This window comes from Falco punctatus (assembly GCF_963210335.1).
Source record: "Falco punctatus genome assembly, chromosome: 13".
NCBI lineage: Eukaryota > Metazoa > Chordata > Aves > Falconiformes > Falconidae > Falco > Falco punctatus.
Genome location: NC_137593.1, coordinates 19,871,109 through 19,890,643, shown reverse-complemented (window position 1 = coordinate 19,890,643; position 19,535 = coordinate 19,871,109). Strand labels below are relative to the sequence as shown.

The 19,535-nt window shown below is 49.9% G+C and overlaps 1 protein-coding gene across 2 annotated transcripts in view; it reads right to left on the bottom strand.

Annotated features, from left to right (window-relative positions):
- Positions 1-22: 22 nt before the first annotated feature.
- The window catches only part of CCDC195 (coiled-coil domain containing 195), a 42,516-nt gene continuing 23,003 nt past the window's right edge, over positions 23-19,535 (bottom strand). Inside the window, exons 2-4 of one of the 2 annotated variants that reach the window (XM_080409963.1) lie at positions 4,662-7,329; positions 3,057-3,318; positions 23-157 (exon numbers count right to left, since the gene is read on the bottom strand). In XM_080409963.1, the coding sequence (XP_080266089.1) occupies positions 40-157; positions 3,057-3,318; positions 4,662-4,926 (645 nt within the window). In that variant the 5' untranslated portion in view covers positions 4,927-7,329 and the 3' untranslated portion in view covers positions 23-39. Of the gene's footprint in view, positions 158-3,056; positions 3,319-4,661; positions 19,440-19,535 lie in introns of those variants that run through there. The other variant, XM_080409962.1, reaches the window with a different exon arrangement.

The window sequence follows — 19,535 nt, the reverse complement described above, 5'->3', positions numbered from 1 at the left end:
CGATGGGCCTTTAAAAATTCACCAGCTCACATATCCTTCTCAGCGATGGTGGTTAACTGTTGTGTTCTGATTCTGTGGGCTTTTGAGGGAACGTTGCTTCGCAGCGTATGATGATATATCCATCGGTAAGAGGAAACTAACAGCCTTTACTTTACCTCTGGGGAAAAATGAGAAAGCATTGTGAGGATTACAAACGTATAAAACATGCAAAGAAAGTAAATCAAGCAAACGGGCAAGCAAAAGGTAGATGCTTCCAGCACCTGCATGCTGCATGGAGGCAGGATTTCATGCCGTTCACAGAGTTTTCCCAAGGGATCAAGCATGATGGGGGCTGCCTGTCTATCCGTCTGCTGCAAGCATCTGCCTTTTCCCCGTCCAGCCTCACGTGCCTCTGCGGGCCCCTGATGTGTATGTGCAGAGCACCCGCCGTGCGTGCAGACCCCTTGGGGTGCACGTGAACCACGTGGACCCAGAGGTCCTTCAGCGGCTTATGTTGGTAGGCATCAGCACCCAGCTACTGCAGGCGGGTGTGAGAACAGTGGTTTGCAAGCAGTGAGTGTGTGTGCGGGAGATTACAACGCTAGCTGTGAAAGCAGAGGGAGAAACGTGCTCCTTGATGTGTCCCAAACCTGGTTGGTTTGGCAAGTAAATAGATCGGGGACAAGTACATAGATCGGGTACTGCGGAGCTTTGCTTTTCATCCTGACTGTCCTCTGCAACTGCTGTTGGTGCACTCAGGCCCTTCAGGAGCATGAGGCAGGAAAAATCATGAAACTATGGAAGTATTTATTGATGGTCACGGGGGGGTGTCCTGCAGGGCAGAGGACCTCCACCATTTCCTTGCCCCTTCTCACCTGCCAATCAGACCGGTCCCACTGGAAGGTGAAACCATCAAACCTAAACACCGCAATGGTGACATCTGTACCAAATGGACCTTGTACCTTTTGTAATTTTACTACAACAGCCCTGAAAACAGTTCTCAGCCTCTCTTATCCTGCCTAATGTATTAAAATACTTAGTCTTTTTTTTTTTTTTATTTACAAAAAAAGTGAGAATTGCATGGTATAAATAATGCTTTAGCATATATGAATGAAAACGTTGACCTGTAAGTTAGTGATATTTGTTAGCAGTGCTGTTGTTTTATTACTTGGATGTAACTGCAGCCTAGATAAATCCAAAGTGATACTTCTACAGAGTTAATTTTAAAGCAAAAATACCGAACATCACATGTAGTATTATAGCTTTAGAGGAAAACGTGAGAAAACAACACTAGTTAAAGAATAGGAAAACCTGACATGGACCAGCACGCTGGGAAGCAAAAATGTCATCACTGTAAAAAGTTAAGCTTAATTAGCTTGCTGAACTCATTGCCACACGTTATCCTACTAGTCAAAAGCTTACTAAGACTGCTGTTAGACCTTTATGTATATAACAGAAACATCCACCATTACAACCAGAAAATGCATTAACATTTTTTGGTATAAGAAACACACAAAGCTTCACGCTTCAGGGTATCACCCAGTCTGCTGAGGGGGTTAGGTTAAAAGCTCTTTCCATGGCCCTTTCTCCTCCTAAAGCAGCTGACACTGCGTGGCTGTGAGTCACGGTGCCACACTCACTGCTGTTCAGAGCTGACAAGGCAGCTCTAAAGGCAGCGATAAAATAGTCGGCGCCGTTCCTTTGTCCGCTGCGTAGCTGGTGCTTTTAAGTCTGTAGGTCCCAAGGCATTAGCTGTAATAGATCTGCATTGCCATTTTGATTGCTTTGAAAGCTCTCTTGCTTGTATGAGAAAGCAGCAGCATTTGCCATTGCCACTCCTGCTCCTGCATGCTGACCCTGTGTTTCCTAGCACACTCACTTCCCACGTGAGCTCCTTCAGGGCAAACCTCTCCCGAGTGTTTATGTGCACCGAGAGTCTTAAGTTTCCCTGGACCCAGTGGAGCATATGCTGAAATCCAGAGTTACAGGGTCAGGGTGCTTTCGAAAACCATACGAGTTCCCTGCCAGGGACTAAATTTAGATGTTTAAGTGCTGTAAAACATCGGACTCCCAAATGCTCTTACACAAAAACATAGGTGCCTGTGAAAATTTGACCTGCTGGTCCCCTCCAGCCCCTCTGCAAGGAGCTGGGCTCCTAACGGGGTTTGCACAGGCTGCCCACTGGCCTGCCATGGGGCTGCGTTGCTGTAGCAGGGTGGTACGGACGTGCCAGGTGGACAGAGGGGCAAGCCAGCACAGGGACACGGCCCCCCGCAGCTGCACAGCCCCCGAGCAGGAGCCACGGGAGCCCTGCGCCCTGGGACACGCGTGGGCAGGTGGGCGCACGGGCTCCTCCCTGTCCAAAGGCACGCACTTCCAGGCCATTGGGATTCTTCTTCTTTTAAGCACGGCATGACCAGTGCTAAACCCAGCAGTCCCCACGGGTTGCTGGGGTGTATATACCAGCACCAGGAGGGGACTGGGGCTGTCCCATGTCACAGTGTCATTACTGGTGCTTCTACCCGTGGTTGTTGGCCTGTGTTGGAAAGCTGCTCATCAATGAGCAAAGACGCTCAGGGCTTGTCCAGCTGCCATTTCACTTAATTTAGAAGCTGTCCTGAAAGTATTTTTCTCAAGGCTGAAAGCATTAATTGGTAATGCTTCAATTACAGGGGAAATATGATACTGCATCTAAATCTATGAGCCATATTAATCACACTTTCAAAAGCGTAGTTCAAAGTTCCTTGATATCTCCATGCTTTTTGTTCAAAGATAAATATCCCTTTCAAGCTTAGCACATCAATCTGCAAAACTCTGCCTGGCTTTAATGGAGAGAAGATTTCAACCCTCTTCCCTCAGCTTCTCCTTTCTGTAGTAAATCAAAACTGCCGACACTGGCAAGGAGGAGCAGGGCAGCTTACCCCAGAGAGGTCTCCCAGCTGCTCCGTGCCCATATAGGTTCAAACAAAGAGCCTGCTAATAACGAACTAACTCCCCAAACAACATCCATATAGGTTATTAGGTGAAAATTGTAACCAGCCCAGGCAGGTGATGCTGCGAAGGCAAACTGAACCTACCTGCACTTATAGACATGCTGCTGGAACAGCTTCATTTGACTGGAACGACTGTATGAAAGACAGCTGGCTGGCATTTTTTCAAGCCCTTCCTCCTCTCTGCCGGTGAGGTACGTGGCAGCAGGAGGGGCTGGTGGCCAGGCACTGCCTGGTGTGGCTGGGAGCCTGCGGCTCGGAGCCCTCTTGCCGGCCCGGGGAGCCCTCGCGCTGGAAGGAGCAGGCACCGCTGATGCCGTGGTGTAGCGCCGCACGGTCATGGTGGTATCTGAGCAGCAGAGACAAAAACAGAGCTAGGAACAGTAATAATAATGAGAATTCCGATAGCCCTGATGTATTTTTAATCGCTTTCTCTTGGTGTAGAAAAGTTTTGTACGGGGCAAGGCTGAAAAGCAGAGGCGGCCGTACAGCCCATGGGGATCCCCCCTTCCCCAGAAGGCAGCTGCAGGGGGAGAGCCACAAGGCTGGAAGGCACTCCGCACACCTTCCATGCTGCGGAAAGACCAGCCACCTGTTCCAAGCTGGTGACACCCATAGCCACCAGCAGCCTCAGTTTAAGAGGCCCTCGGGTCAGTAACCTGACCTGGCAGCACTCGTCTAGCTTCACGTAAATCCACTAGTGCTCTTCCACCTCTCATCTCATACATTTTCATGGACTTGTCTCTGTCAAAACTTGTAGGCACATTTCTCCGTGGCCAGGACATCCCCCGGAGGCTGGTTCAGAGCCGAGGCTGGGTCAGCCGCCAGCGCTGCGGAGCACATGGGCTGTAACGGCAGCTGCAGCTCGTAGCACACACCACGCTAATGCCAGGACGTTGCGTTAGTGAGGCAGTTTTCCACCCGACTGGACATCACAGACACCAGTCAAGCAGCCGACAGGCCTCAAGCACATACGATACCAAACAGCCTGACCCTGCCAATAACCACATCCACTTCTAGATAACAACTTCTCACCAAACAACATTTTGCTCTAATTCCTGCTTCATTTAATCCTACGGAAGTCCCAACTACTCTTCTATAACGAGGAATGTTTCCATATTTCCCCTCTGATAAAATCGTGAAGAAAGTTTATTCCCCTACAGTGGCCCCTCTCTCCCTCAGCCAAAACTAACTGCATTATCTGCAAAAAGAAACTGCACATCTGGTGTGATGTGTGCGACCCAGCACCATTTGTTACTCTTTGTAGAGTTTTTCCTCATCTTTTACTAAGGCAAGAGAGGTTACGGCCCGATTACAGCTGTTGGTCTTTTTCTGGCTAGAACAGACAGGGGACAGGCATGGGCAAGACAGTCCGTGCCCACAAAACCTCAAAGCAGTAAGTCAAAGTCTGCTTAAACAAGGACAAACGGAACTCTGAGTTGAACTCTTTGCTTAAGCAGCAGCAGCAAAGCAAGCTCAGCTTGGGGGATGCAGGTACCCCCCTGAAAGGACCACAGAGCGCAGCAGCTGATTTTGGATGTGGGCGCTGAAGGAGGCCAGAGCACTTCCATCAAGTTTACTAGACAGGCAGTGGCTCGTCTCCCATTCCCTGCGGACACATAACAGCTGGGCTGGGAGATCCTGCATGGGCAGCACACACAGGTGCCATGGACAGCCCTGGCTTTTTGGTACCTGTCTGCTCCTTTGGTGCCGGAGCGGGAACAGCCACGATGCCTCCATGCAGGGATGCTGGAGAGACAGCTGGTCCTTCCCCATCACTGGTGAGGCTCCTCACGTTGCTGTTCCCACCTTCTCCTGCTGCCTCTCTCACTGGTGGCACAGGTCTCTGCCCACAGGCCTGCAGTTCTCCCCTCAGGGCTCTGTTTTCCCTCTCCAGCGTATTGATTTGGGAACGCATCTTGCGGATGATTTGGAGGAGGTGCAAGTTTTTCTCCATAGTCCCACACCACACATCGGGGCTCCCCGTGCCCCTGCCAAAGCGCCCGCCCTGCAGAGGACCTCGTGAACCGGTGGCGGGGGGATCCTGCCCTTAAAAGCCTGCGGAGGATGGGAGTCCGTCCCCGCACACAGGGCTGGGGCTGGCTCCCACCACCTGGAGGGCTGGGCTGAGCTGTCAGTTCCTAGGAGAGAGCCCATCTTTTATTCATTCAGGTCTTGTTTTTCAGAGCAGAGCTGGCCTCTCGCATGCTGCGCAAATCACTGTCAACATGGTATCGCCACACCATCGCAAACCCCTCCCGCCCCCGCGCTTGTCTCAGGCTTTGGTTTTCTCCAAAGGGACCACGGAGGATGGAGCCTATTTCCTTTGGTTTATCCAAGAAGGCCAGCGGTCGCCCCGCTGGAGGGGTCCCCCTTTGCTGGGCTGCAGTTCCTCTTCCCTTTAACACTGGGCGAGTTACTCTGTTTTGCTCTGTGCACCTGGAAAAGAATTAGCAAATTCTCAAATGAAAATGAAATTTCCAAACGAAAGCTGATACAGTGCAAGCCCCCCGCTGTTAACGAAGGACGCCAACAGCGGTGATGGACGAGCAGGTAGACTGCTGAGCGGCCACAGCGGAGCCCGCTGCCCCTTCCCGGGCACCCTTGCTGGAATGAGGCGCCTGCACCAGCATCCCAGGAGTGTAAGGAGAGACAGACCAAGCATGAATCTTGCATTAGGCAGGGAAACACAATCCTCTGTGCTGCTCTCATCACCTAGTCCCTAAAGCGAGCTTTCTGCTAGCAGTAAAATGCAAAAAAACCTGTGGAACATCCTTCCCACCCCCCACCGCTTCACAATACAAAACTGAGAATGACAGAAAGCCAGCGGGAAAATAATTTAACACACCTTTTGTTTTGAGACCATTCCCCTTCCAGTAGCTCAGCAGTGACTCAGGAGTATCTGAGAAAAAACCAAAGGCGTTCCAGCTGTGTGCACACTGCTTTGCTGCTGGAGCCCGGGGGAAGAAAGGAAAGCTGGTGTGAGATGCTCAAAACAAGAGATGACTTGGTTTTGTTTTTTTCCAGAGGGTGTCAGAGGAAGCTGTCAGGTCTGTGAGGAGGCGCTGCTGCCAAGCAGCTACCGGGCAGTTGGGTAGAAACTACTGGAATTGAGAGAAAAACAAGGACGCAGGCAAGGAGCTTTGCCCTTGGGCATGTTCCTGTGGGGGTGGTGCTGCCGCCTTGGGAGCAGCATCCTCAGAAAGCACTTCACAAGGACGAAGTGGCTCCTGTAGTTCATGCTGTGCTTGCTTCCCCCCCTCCCCTCCAACTACAGCAGCATGCCATGCCTAACAAGGGCAGGTAGGACTTGCTGGAATTCCTGCAGGAATATGCAGCTATATGGATTTTTCCAGGGGAAGAGCACACCAAGCCCTGCTGCGTTCCCCCTTGCAGGGCTGTTGGCAGCCTGGGCTTGACGTGCTGGCATTAATCTTGGCAAAACTGCTGGCGGATTGTGGCTGTCCTCTCTCCAGCCCATCCAGATTGCATCAACCAGAAGCACCAGCTTATGCTGAGTTTTTTCCTCCCTTCAGAGAGGTGCATATTGCTGAGGGCGTAACAACATACAAATGGGAAGGAGAGGGGAAAGCTGGGCTCAGAAAGGGGCTTGGAGCCAGGCTTAAATGACAGTGCAGGTGCCCCCGTGCCAGGGACAACGTGTGGTGAGCAAAACTGCTGGAACTGAAATACAAATCCTCTTTTGGAGTGATCCAAGGACTGAAAACATAGCAGCAACCCTCCAGTGTTGGTTTCAAATTTATATTTCTATCTCTTTCTCCAGCAAGTGGATCAGGTACTACAGCAGCAACAGCACTCGTGTAATTATAATATTGCTGCTGATCCTGCAGCTGGCAGGTTTGGATGGGCAGGGGATGGTTGCCAGGTCAGCATTTAGTTTACTGAAGACGTTTGCTCCTCTGATCCCATGCCCACTGCTCTACCTGTACCAGATTAGAGCAGGCAGGGACTTTTTGTTGTACCAGAGACGCTGAGGCAACAACATTTGTCTTGTAACCTTGTACTGCTGCGATTCCTGCCCAGGGACTGATGGGCAGGGGGACAGATGAGTCAGGAGTTTTGAATGATGAAAATCTGGCAAAGCTAAATTCACCGCTGGTCAGCGTGTCCCCATCAGCAGGCAGAGCTCCATGCACATGACCTCGTGTTTATAAATTTGGTGGGGTCCAAGGCACATGCCTGCATTGCTGGACCTGTGGGGTGGCCAGCCCAGGCCAGGGCTCTTAGCCATGTGCCTCTTAGCCACGGCACGCCGGTAGGCTGCAGGTTTTGGCTGGCTGGCTGTTCAGCATACCTTCCCGTGCCTGCTACAAACACCTATCGCTGCGTGTGCGTTTCGCTGTGAAACGCTTCAACTTAAAGTCATTCAACAGCAAGGACAGGGTTTCTCACAGCTGAGCTGCTTTGGCAAGCTGTGCTTGGTAGGACATGGACCTGGGTAAAATTGTATTCACCTTCAGTCATATCCAAACCTCTTCACTAGGAAGAATAACCACACACAAGGTAGAGTTGCTGGCAGCTGCTGGGCTGGAGCAGCCCCACAGCAATACCCGTATGCGACTGCCGGAGCCTGTGCTGTGTTTCAGTGGACTGTACGAACTGCATACCAACTAGTGTTGCAATAGAAACCCCGTGAACAAAATGCAGATGCTTTGCTTCACCCAAAACTGGGAGGAGCTCAGCTCTTTATTCTGCCACCACTTGATATTCTGCAGCTCCCTGCCTGGCACGGTGACATGTGCGTGAATGGTGACATGTGTGTGTACGCAGATGCTGCAGGGTGTCCCTGGGGAAGGGGCTGCACTATGAGCGGAGAAGGTGTGCTGTTGTCGTGCCTTAACCCAGCTGGCAACTAAGTACCATGCAGCTACTCACTCATCCCTGCCACTGAGGGACGGGGAGGAGATTCAGGAAAAAGATAAAATTCGTGGGTTGAAATAAGAACAACTTAACAATTAAAATAAAATATTATATACGCTACTACTATCAACAATTGTAACGAGGAGAAAGCAATACAATCCAAAAGGGGAAAAAAACCCCAAACCAAGTGATGCACCATGCAATTGCTCATCCCCTGCTGACTGATGCCCAGACAGTTCCTGACCAGCGATCGGCAGCCCCAGCCAACACCCGCCACCCCCCCCTGCCCCCCGTTTATATACTGAGCATGATGTTCTATGGTATGGAACATCCCTTTGGCTAGGTCAGGTCAGCTCTCCTGGCTGTGTCCCCTCCCAATTTCCCGTGACCCTCCAGCCCTCTTGCTGGCAGGGCATGAGAAACTGAAAAATCCTTGACTTAGTATAAACATCACCTAGCAACAATTAAAAATATCAGTGTTACCAACATTATTCTCACACCCAATCCAAAATGCAGCACCACCCCAGCTACTAAGAAGAAAATTAATGTGATCCCAGCCGAAATCAGGACAGTTGTGAAACCTGCCACCAGCAGAAACTGGCTCCTGCACAGCTACTGCCATTGCTGAACAGTTTTTCCAGCTGTCTTGCTTGCCAAATCTGCTCTTTTGCTCCCCTGAAGGTTAGAGATATAAAAAAACCAAAAAGGACTCATGGCTACTCCAGTAAAACAAAGTTTTCTTTTCTCTTTGCAAATCACAATATTTTTTCCCTTGAAAAATCCATCAGCAGTAAATTTGTGGCTATTTTCTATGGCACGCTGCGGCTGGAGCTGTGTCATGCCTCCCAGCAGCACAGCAACCTCCGTGCAGAAAGACGGAGTGCCCCTCTCTGGGGCTGAACCCCACCGGCAGAGCACAAGTACCAGCCTTCAGCTTGCCATAAGGTGCACCAAAGCAGCGCCGCAACCTCCACACTCCGCACAAGCACAGCGGGGACCGCTGCCCACGCCTTCCCCTGCCACCACAGGGGCTGGTCACAGCGTGGCTGGGCTGCCACAGGTTTCAGTTTCTAGGAGGAGATGGAGGCAGAGGACCAAGACTGAATGTGGAGATGGAAAGTCTCCTTCTGTTACTGCTTAGCAATAAACAACACCCTTCCTTTCGCCTGGCACACACTCCCCCTAACCCGTAAAACTTCCATCCCTATGATGCTCTGCTCCCCCTCTGACGCATCTGCCAGTGCCACACCCTCACCCCTGCCTGCCACGAGGCGCCTCGTCACGCCGGTGCTCTGGCACCCTGGCTGAGGACCAGCAACGCTGCGTCGCATCTCCAGCCTCACTGGGACGGGCTGGAAGAGCAGCACAGCAGCCTGCCCGCCCCGACGCGTGACTCACAGGAAAGCCTGGGGAAGAGTGCGGCTCACAGCTCCATCATCCCTGCACCAAGCTGAAGCCCAGATCTCTGCCAGGGCAGGATTCTCCAGGGGAAGTTTGCTGTTAGCAGCCACGGACGGTAGCAATGCTGGATTTATTAATCCTATTAAAAATGACCAAGCAAAAAGCCTGACAGCAGCACCAGTCAGGGCTAATGCCAAACTCTTCCTATTGCCACTGCGCGAGGGCATTGCTGTGCCCTGAGTCCTTGCTTGATTTCTGACTTTGACTTAACATTTTACACTTCACTGTGGTGCAAAAGGGCCTAATTCTCTTCTGAATCTCTCTGTACAACTTAAGGATGCAAAAAAAGAATATTTCAGTGGGTTTAAAAATGCATAAAAAAAGAAATGTTTTTTAGGGCTTTGATTCTGTTTTGGCTGACACATGGTGTTGATCATTTTTCTCCTATGCATCTGAAGGGATTAATAGGTTTAATGTTAAAATTTGGTCCTGTATTGGCTTTCTCCTTGTTTAATTCTCAGTGGCTGCCCGATTTTAATGGAGAGGTAAATTTACATTTTTCCCTGTTTTCCATTTCTATTTCTCCATTTTCACTCTTCTCAAAGTGAAGACAGGTAGATGTCTAAATTATCCCTGTGCTCCGCTTGGCCAAACCTATTGCTTGAGGCTCACCAGAAGGTTTGAAATTGCTGCTCTGCTTTAATGTGTTTTCTTCCAAGCAACTTTGAGTAACAGCATGATTATGGGTGGGACACGTGACATGGTCTACAGAGCCCTTGCTCACCTGAGCCTGGCATGCTGGCAGTGCCGTAGCTGGAATCAGTGTCCCCAGGGGTGCTGCTCCACCAGGCCAGGTCACATCTTGCTTTGAATGAATTTCATCTGCAAATGCTCAGCCATACAAAGAAATGCATCCTTCTTGCAATGGAAAGATTTGGCAGAGAAGATTTGCAGCACAAATAAAAAATGTTTTAATAATTGGACAAAACAGCTCAAGCTCTAAAGTCTGCTGATGATGTCTGTGTTTAATACAATCTCCTAACATGCCCTGGCCGTGCACTCCCCAGGGAGGGTGCTGATCTGCCCCATCCTCCCAGCTCACATGCCCCTGCCCGGGAGGGATGTCCCCACAGGGCCAGCCTGGGTTCCTCACCGGAGCTGAGCTTCCACGGCAAAGGCAGGTACAGGAGTTCATACCAATTTCTATAGCACTGCCTCAGGCCTTCACCACAGCAATCAGCTAATCATTCACTGGCTACATTAATTACAGGGCTGTTTGGAGTGTCTCCAGTTTTAGGTGCAGGAACACCTCCCTCTCCTCTGTGCCGCCATCGCTCTGCAGAGGAACCCAGAGGCCCATTTTGGTACACTCCCACAACTACAAATGTTGAAAAATTTCCATACTTACTCTGAGAAGCATGAATTCTGGCTCCAAACTGTCTCACAGGTGCAACCTGCTACTCCTAAGCCCCTTCTGAAGGACAAGAACAGGGTATGCTGGTGCTCGGGCACCCATGCGAGTGGGCTGCCAGTGCTATCATGCCAGCAGCAGGCTGCCCTCCCTGCTTCGGGATGTTCCCCAGAACCAGAGCCCCCCTGCACTGTGAAGGGAACCCGTTTCACCCGTGCAGAAGGGCTGAGAGGGTGCCCTCATGCACACAGAGCTATGGGGCACAGCACCAGCCCCTGTGCGGCTGCTCCAGCCAAGGGCGAGATGCTCCTGCCCCTGCCAGCCCACCCACTGCTGGGCTGCAGCCAACCCTGCCACCCCCACGGGGGCCGCCTGCCCCACCGCCCGCATCTCGCCAGACCACCAACAGCATCTGACACGTGTTGCTTCCCTACAAATCTTTTTGTGAGCATGCTTGGGCAGCTGCCTGCCAGCAGAATGAAAATTACCCAGTGGATTGGCAGGACGAGCCCAGGAAGGTGATGGCAAGTCTCCATCAGCGCTCCCCCATTCACACCGAAGTGGGGAGAAGCAGCATGGCAGCAAAGCGAGGGGGGGATGGGGACAACACGGGGACACGGGCTGCCTTCGGGGCACAGGCACAACCAGTACTATTTGCAGAGGGAGTGGGGAGTAGCGAGGGGAGACCTTGTGGAAACGTTCACTGGCCTCACGTGTAGCCGGGTGTGAGAGAATATAAAACTGGCTGCTTTTTGCGCTTGAATGAAAACTTGCTTTACACTCATGACTAATTAAACGCTCCCTTTTAATCACGTCTGCTTATGTGGGCGCAGCGAGGCAGTTGTGGGGAGCGAGCTGCACAACCTCCCAGAAAGAAAACAAGACAGCAAAAATCAATTAACATTTAAAGCATTCTCAGGTTTCATAATCTGATTAGGGAACCACGGTACAAAGTTATTTGATTAGTCTATTTAACACGTAATTGTTTAACTTGTTAATGTCTGTTAAGCATCCTTTCCCTTTTGCAAGGGCCATTTGACTGTGCCTTAACCCCAACACGTGCACAGAAACCCCCACACGAGCCCTGCTACAAGCAGCCCCCACGAGCATCCCGTGGCTGCAGGGAGCCAAGCACCCGTACAACACGTGGAACCTCCAGTGCAGTGCCCGCAGCCCAGTAACCTTACCAGTATTGCTTTGGGTTTGAGCATCAGAGGTTTCTGAAAGGGGGCTGATTTCCAGCAGGGGATGCTCAATACTTTAAAAAACCAGGCTTAACCTGAACATGGGAAATAGAAACTCTGAGGTACGTGACTCACAGCTGAAAACCTTGGCTGTGGTTCTGGCCGGGGCTGGCGGCAAAGCAAGGCTACAAAAATGCTTCAGACTTTTCAGTCAGGCACTTCAGGCCTCCATGTTGCATTTCCAAGCTGCTTAGTATCTCTCCCTTTAAATGGCTTCTCAAGTTAGTCTGGAATAATCAGAATTAATCTGTTTTACGCCAGCTCCCTGCAAGCACAACATATGCTACAGAGTACAAAACCGTGCCTTGTGCAAGAAAATCTGTATGCTCAGCTGGAGGTTTCCTAACTAGGAGCATGCAACTGGACCCATAGTTACCTGCACAGAACTTGCAATAGCTTTCAAATTAAAACAAGCCATCACTCATGGGAGATAGCCTCATGATTAACAAAGAAGCTCCAAGCAGAAAATCCACCCTAAATTCCAAAATAATAATTATTTCTTACCCTGTTTTCTTTTCTCAAACAAAACATACCACGTGAAATGTACGTGAGAATATTTGTGTCTACGTAGCTATAAGATATCACACCATATGCAATCTATGCAAATACATCTAAAACATGACTCAAAACTATAGGGAACACCACGTGGCGTTTGCAGGTCACAAAAACATATTGCAGGGCAAGTGACACCCTCACAGCTGTTCTCCGACACAAATGAATGATTATAGCTAACTGAAACAGCATATGGGCAGCACAGCTTAAAAAGCACGCAGAAAGCACATCTTCTATAGAGCTGGGGGGTAATTAACTGAAGAAAGGGAAAGGTGAATTTCTCAGGTATTTCTCAGGGGGAGATGCTCACACTGAGAACTTCAAGATACTTTGCTTCAGTGATTAAGAACTGCACGAAGATTCTCAACAACCAGGACAGGAAAGTCAGTAATTATGACTGCAGTTCTGCATTACTGAGAATTTTCCAATAAATACTTGCACACCGTCAATTCAGTGAAGCATTAGAAGCAATCACACACGTATCCCACACAGACTACAACTCCTGGCCTGAAGGACACTCATTACTCTAACTCCCACCTCGCTGGGCCTCAGGGATGCTCCTAAGGGCACAGGACATGAGCGGCTGCCCAGGATGGATCCCAAACCTCTGTTAGACACAACTCTCCCGCAGGGCCGGTCCAGCTCCTGCAGCACCATGTGCCGGAATGACTTGGGTGCCAGTGTTTTTGCATCTTGAGGCTGTACGTGTAAAAGAGACATACAGGCTACTGATGAGGAGGTTCTCCCAAATGAGCTTTTTACCATTCTGCCTTAAAATCACTCATACTCTTTTGGCCTGATAATCTAGACGCTGTGACAGCTTCCCCTAACCCTGCTGGTTTCACTGTACTTTTTATTTTTCCCCATCTCAAATACTCCAACACGTGCCTGGGAGGTAGGAAAGTTACTTGATTTTTTTCCATAGCTAATATTTCACCAAGGAAACATGCTGGACCTCTCTTGAAAAGAATAATAATGTTCTCATTTCCTCCCTGAGCCACCCCGTGAGCTGACGACTGCCCAGAGCCGCTCTCTGCAGACTGTGAACAAAAATGTGCTGGAAGGTGCCATGGGGGAGAGAGCTGCGGGTGCCCAGGCTGGGGTCTGCGTGCTGTGCTGCTGGCCACGAGCCCACCCCTGCACCCTGGATCACCACACTGTCCATGCAGGGACCAACCCTGTCCTGTCACAGCCCTGGCTGGCTCCAACGATGGTTTCGAGTGTGTGTTCTCCTCCTGATGTACATGCTGCTGCGTGCACTGGGCAGATGAGGGTTGGGTTTTGCAGCGCTCCTCACTGGGGTGAGCATCTCCATCAGGGGCTGCCGCACTGCTGGCGGGTGCTGGTGTTCCCAGGGAGGGCATAGCTGGAGGGACCAACCTCATCCAGAGCAAACTCCAGCCCATCTCCGATTTTAGCCATTTCAAAAGGAAAGCATTGATTTGGTCTTTCCCAAAGTTTTCCCTACTCAAATTACTTACTCTGTTCAGTGTGACTTGGCAAATAATTTCAGTCGTGTTTTCCAGTAAGAAGGATTACATGTTTGAAGTACAGGAGAGATCTGACCCAGCCACGAAGGAGGCAGTGGGAGCAGCGCTGCATGAACTGCCACTACAAGGGGTTTGCAACGAAGCAGGAGCGAATGACGTTGAGGCTTCGCAATCCGAATGCCCTGGCCGTGGCAGGTGCTGAGCCAGGGAACGGGGCTGCTTCAGCACGTCCCATCTCCGAGACGCATGGACCCACCCTCTCTAACTTTGGGCAGTTTTACTTCTGCATTCAGACTTTGATCTCTCTCCTGAGCCACGTTCTGCCCTGCACAGGCAGCCCTGCTGTTCCCATCACAGAGCTCACCTGGCAGCAGAAGCCAAGCGGGCGCTCTCCTGCAGAGGAGCTGACCCATGGCAATTTTGAAGCCTGAAAGGCCCACAAGCAGATTTTCTCCCACCAGATCAGGAGCTGTGCCCTTCGTTGTCAGGATGTATATACTTGGGGCCACCACAAAAGCAAAAACCCCCATGCAAAATAACAAAAAGAAAATAACTGCCAAGAACATCAGGTTTCCGATTATTTTGTCTCAGTCGGCTCTTCGGTGTCGGTACAGCTCACTGCCCCTTGATGTCTCCTGGCAGCCGTGTTTAACCAGCAAAGCTCCAGGATTTTGTTGTAGGGTGAGCTGGGAGATGGTGGCTCCAGCCACTGCCCACTCAGCTCCGCCAGCAGTCCTGAGAGCCTGGAGCCTTAATAGCCCCTGGTGCTTTCACGCCTTCTGTTTGCTCATTAATTTCTGCTGCAAAGACAAGTGCTTTGTTTCATCGTTAATTGTCAGCAGTGTTTCTAGCTCCCACATCAAAATAAGGTGTAGAAGTAGACAACTCAACCAAACCACTCATCCCTCCCACTGCAGGCAGCGCTACGTGGCGCAGCAGCACTTTGTGCTTCCGCAGCAATGCCCTGAGCGCTGCTGACATCCAGTCACCAACGGCCCCCCAGTCAGCCGCCCACCGCCCACCCCCTCTGCGCAGGGGCTGCCCCGGGAGAGGCAGCAGCTCAGCTGCCTCCGGCACATCCCCGGCACAGCTCATCAGATCCTCTAGCAGCCCCTTTCTACAAGGAGGGGACCTGGAGGAGAAGTGCTGCCAGCTCCGTGCCGCAGCCTCCAGAAAGCAAAGTGAGGACAGGAGGAGCGGGAAGCATGTGCGGGACCGGTGGGTCCATGCCAGGGGGCTCCTGCTTGAGGGGATCCAGCAGTGGTGGAGCTGAAGGTCCTTCCTGGTAACACTCATAGTTCTAGATGGGCTTGGCTGTTCTTTATCTTTGGGATTAATTTTATTTATCTCAATGCAATTCTCTTAAGTGAGAAACATTCTAGTTTGAAGTTTTTTCTTTCTTTCTTTCTTTCTTTTTTTTTGTATTTTTTTTTCTTCTTCTACAGCTCTGGATGCTTTTCTCAAAACCCCTTTTCTCTCTTCTCATTTGGTATTTGATTTTAACATCCTTTAACTATCTGGGTTCAAAATTCACTTCACTGCTTTAATTTGCTTGCTGTGAATGCATAAACACTGATTATTTTTGTGATAATCTAAATATTATGAGAAAAATATCTTGCATGCATAGCAAGCTTGTTAAAAATTGCTAAATGCATTTAAATCCATAGCAGATAAGATAGCCTTGATAGATTATCTGTCTTGAAGAATCACCCTCCCATATTAGTTACAGCTGAAATACCGAGTAGTCAGTTACCAGTTTTAAAATTGTTCAAAACTGAAGCAAAATGTATGTGCAGCCTGATGCTTCTCAGCACGTGGGACATTTTTCACACTGAGGTCCATAACTCCACGTTCAAAACTACGTGTGAATGTAACTTCATTTCTTGCTAGATCCGTGCCTGTGGCACAAGGGCAGCATGTCTTGAATACAAATGGTACAGATCATCCTCCTGTTTCTCATTTGGGTATTATTAAAAAAACAACCCCAATCCAACCCAACCCAAAAAATCACCCCTGTTCTGATCAACATCACATTGCCGACATAACATCTCTCTGGTGAATGTTAAGATATAATTACCCTGTAAGGAATGATTCCTATTAAACATTTAATACATCTCCCTCTAATTGAAATTTAAGCCTTTGGTTGTGGTTAGGTGTCACTAAAGATGTGATTAAACATAAAACATGTATAACGTCTAACTTCTTTTGGGGTGTTAGGGTAGCTTCCACTAAATAACAAATGTATAATTTCATTTGCATTCTGAAGACTTTTTAAAGTAGCTCAGTTTGAGGCTGGCACGGGCAGATCTCCTTGCTCAGGTGAAGGGGAATCTTTCACACGCTTTGCCTACAGCAGCAGGGGGATGAGAACCTCCTTGGGCTCAGCTTTGCCCTCTGCCTTTCCGCCCCTTGTATCCCTTGATGGCTTCGCGCTGCCCCAAACCTCCTCTGCCACTTGCCTCTCCTCTGGCTCTGCTGCCTCCCAAAATTCCTCTTCGGAGAATCCACAAGAGCAGCTTCTCAGACTGCACTTAAAAGTCTTATGCGAAACCATTTGCTGTGAAGGTCTAATGCAGAAAAATGCAGATTTTCCTCTTACACAAGCAATCTGAATGCGAGAGCTGAACACGCTGAGCATCTGCAAGGACACCAACAACAGTGCTAAATCAAGCGCTTGCACATACGCGTTGTTTTTCGCCTGCTATTAATAATCTTGCTCATAGCCTAAAAATCAGTCCTTGTCAAAGTCCCACCTGTAGAGGTAAACACCTCTGTAATTCCACACTTAGCAAGAACTTAGACTTACTTAAAGAAGCACCGGCAGCTGTTTTCCCTGTCCATCTTTATTTCTTTTCTTCAAGCAGCACATTTAACACAATGTTGCCTGCAGCATGTCTCACAGCCACCTTTGCCCGTCCCCCTGGGGCAGCTGTGCTCCAGCCACCGAAGCCCTGCCCATCCTGCAGTAAAAATAAAACCTATGGATGCCAGCAGCAGGAAAGTCCGTTTGCTCTTGGACATGTCTGCCTCCCTGAACTGCTCTTCTCTGTGTGTTTTACCCACCTTATGCTTGTTGTTTGTGTGTAAAGGAAAACAAGTGAAGTTTGTTGTGTGGTTGTTTTAAAATTGTTCTAATGTTTGAAATAAAGCAAGTTCAAAGGATCACTTTCAAAAGTCATTGAAACATAAACCCAGCTGTAAGAATACACTGTGAAATAATTTACTGGAGAAAACCTCAGCTCCGCGAACAGCCACCCGTGTGTCCTGGTGGTTGCCTTAGACAAAAGGAGTCTCAGAGCAGAGTTTTAAACAGAAAAAAAATAGCGTAGACCGCATGTAATCCTAAGAGTTTGAAAAGCAGGGATTGTATGAAAAGAGCCCTTCCTCACAGTGCCTGCTCTGTGGCACGCAATCCCCGTCAGGCACCAGCCTTTGCAACACCGTGCAGCTCTGTGGGGGCTGGATGTGGGATTCAGTGCCGACACATCTAACTTCTGCAGTTTTGGTTGCTCAACTTTACGGCAATAAAGGGCCAAATCCCATCTTTGTAATAATCCCTACAGCCTCGCAGGCCTTCTGCATTTCTCTCATTCTCACCCCTCAAAACACTGGGACAATCCATGGTTTAATGCTTTGTTTTCTCTCCCTGATGCAGCCCCAGTTCAAAGCTAATGTTTGCTAATTGCTTTCACGCAGCTATGTTGGAAGTGCTTGAACACAGCAGGAGATGAAGAACCATCTGGAATAAGGACACAGCTACACACAAGCCTGAGCATCTTTAACACCAACAATAAGATAACAGCCGGAATACAGACTGGATTTTCAAAGTCCCAGAGGAGGCTGCAGAAATGGTGGCTTAAAACAAACCAAACCCCACAACCCTTAGAGTTACACATGAAACTCATTTTGTGTGCAAGCTATTGAGAAAACAATCCAGGGATCTCCTTACCTCCGCTTTACAGACCACAGTGTGGCTTCGGACCAGGCTGGTGTCAGCTTGCAACACTCCCCCGGTGCGAGCCACACTTTTGCAATCCAGTTATTCCCAAAGATGCCCAACAAATTTAGTTGCTCAATTCTTGTGGATGCTACTTAGAAATGGTCTGTCTCCAAATCACCTTGATCGTTTCTGAAATACCCATCCATAAACGCAAATCATAGTAAATGCAAAATGAGTCCAGTGAGACCGACAAACCAAGGGACAAGAGGGCTCGATGCTCAGACTTACCTGCTCTGTCCTGCGGGTTCCCGCTGTCTCCACCGATGACTGGTTCCTCCCATATATACAAATGAGCAAATAACTTCATCTACCACTGTGTATAGAGTATTGGCGCGATTTAACCCCGGCTGGTAATTTAATGCCACGCAGCCGCTCACTCCCTGCCCCTCACCCAGAGGGATGGGGAGGAGAATCGGAAAGGAATGCCAAAACTAGGGCAAGTATAAAGCAGATTAAAATTTGAGCCAGAAATCATTCTTTTTGGCAGACTATTGGTTTTGAACAGTGCGGTGCCTGAACAGCAGAGCTGGGCGTTTTGAGGTGAGGATGGTGAAGGTGCCTGGCTCCTGCTCCAGCCGCGGTCGATGCTGGCACGCAGCATGCCACCAAGAGCTTGGGCTGTCACCAAGTCACAGGCGTGGGCTTGCGCTGCCACAGGACTAACTGGAGCAGGGCCCATCCCAGCCCACGGAGTGCCCATCTCGACTGCTCCCCTCTTTCCTCCCCCAGGAAAGAACACCATGTGGGTTTCAACCCTTCTCAAAGATTTTTTTCTGAAAAATCCCCAATCTGGTGATATTGAGACCCTGCAGCCAGCGCTGGCAGTACCTGCAAGCAAGGCAGAGACTGGATAGTGGCACTTTTACCTTGCACGTACAGACAGGGTGAATTTAGAGGCCACCCTTGGCTCTTTTCTGCAGAGCCAGGCTACAACTTGAGTTGAGATTCACCAGTTGTGAACTGGGAGTGTCATGGGAAGAGATACAGGCAAAGAGGTCGGGCAGAATGAGGCAACACACTGCAAAAACCCTCCTGGTAGCCCACACAGCAAGGCACAGCGCTGGCTTCTGACCTGAACGAACGCTCCTGAGCCTGTGGAGGACTTTGGGGAATCACCAGGGTTTCCCCAGGGAAAATGAACCACAGTTTAATGGAACTGTGGGGACTGCATGCACAGAAGAGTTGGATCCTAAAATAACAAGCAGGGACCCCTGAAAGCAGGGATTTCCTATGGGTAAAGGAATGAACGTGGAGCGTGTGAGTGCTGAGGTTAAAGGGAACTCATAAGAGCTGGCAGAACCACTCCACCTCATCCCAACACAACGTGGAAACTGAAACACATGTCTCACGGGAGGCACATGGTTTCCTCACAGCCCCCAAGCAAATTCTGAGGCTACAAACTTAAAAGGATGAGCAGAGCTTCCTTGGCCTCAAGCAGGAGTACACTGAGCCCTGGGTTCCCAGGGTGGCCTCAGCCTGGGGCCACGGAGCAAATCTGAAGCCAAGTTCTGCAGATGGTCGGAAGTGTCCCCATCACAGCCACAACACAGCAGACAGCCACGATGCAGGAGGCATCCTGATCTCACC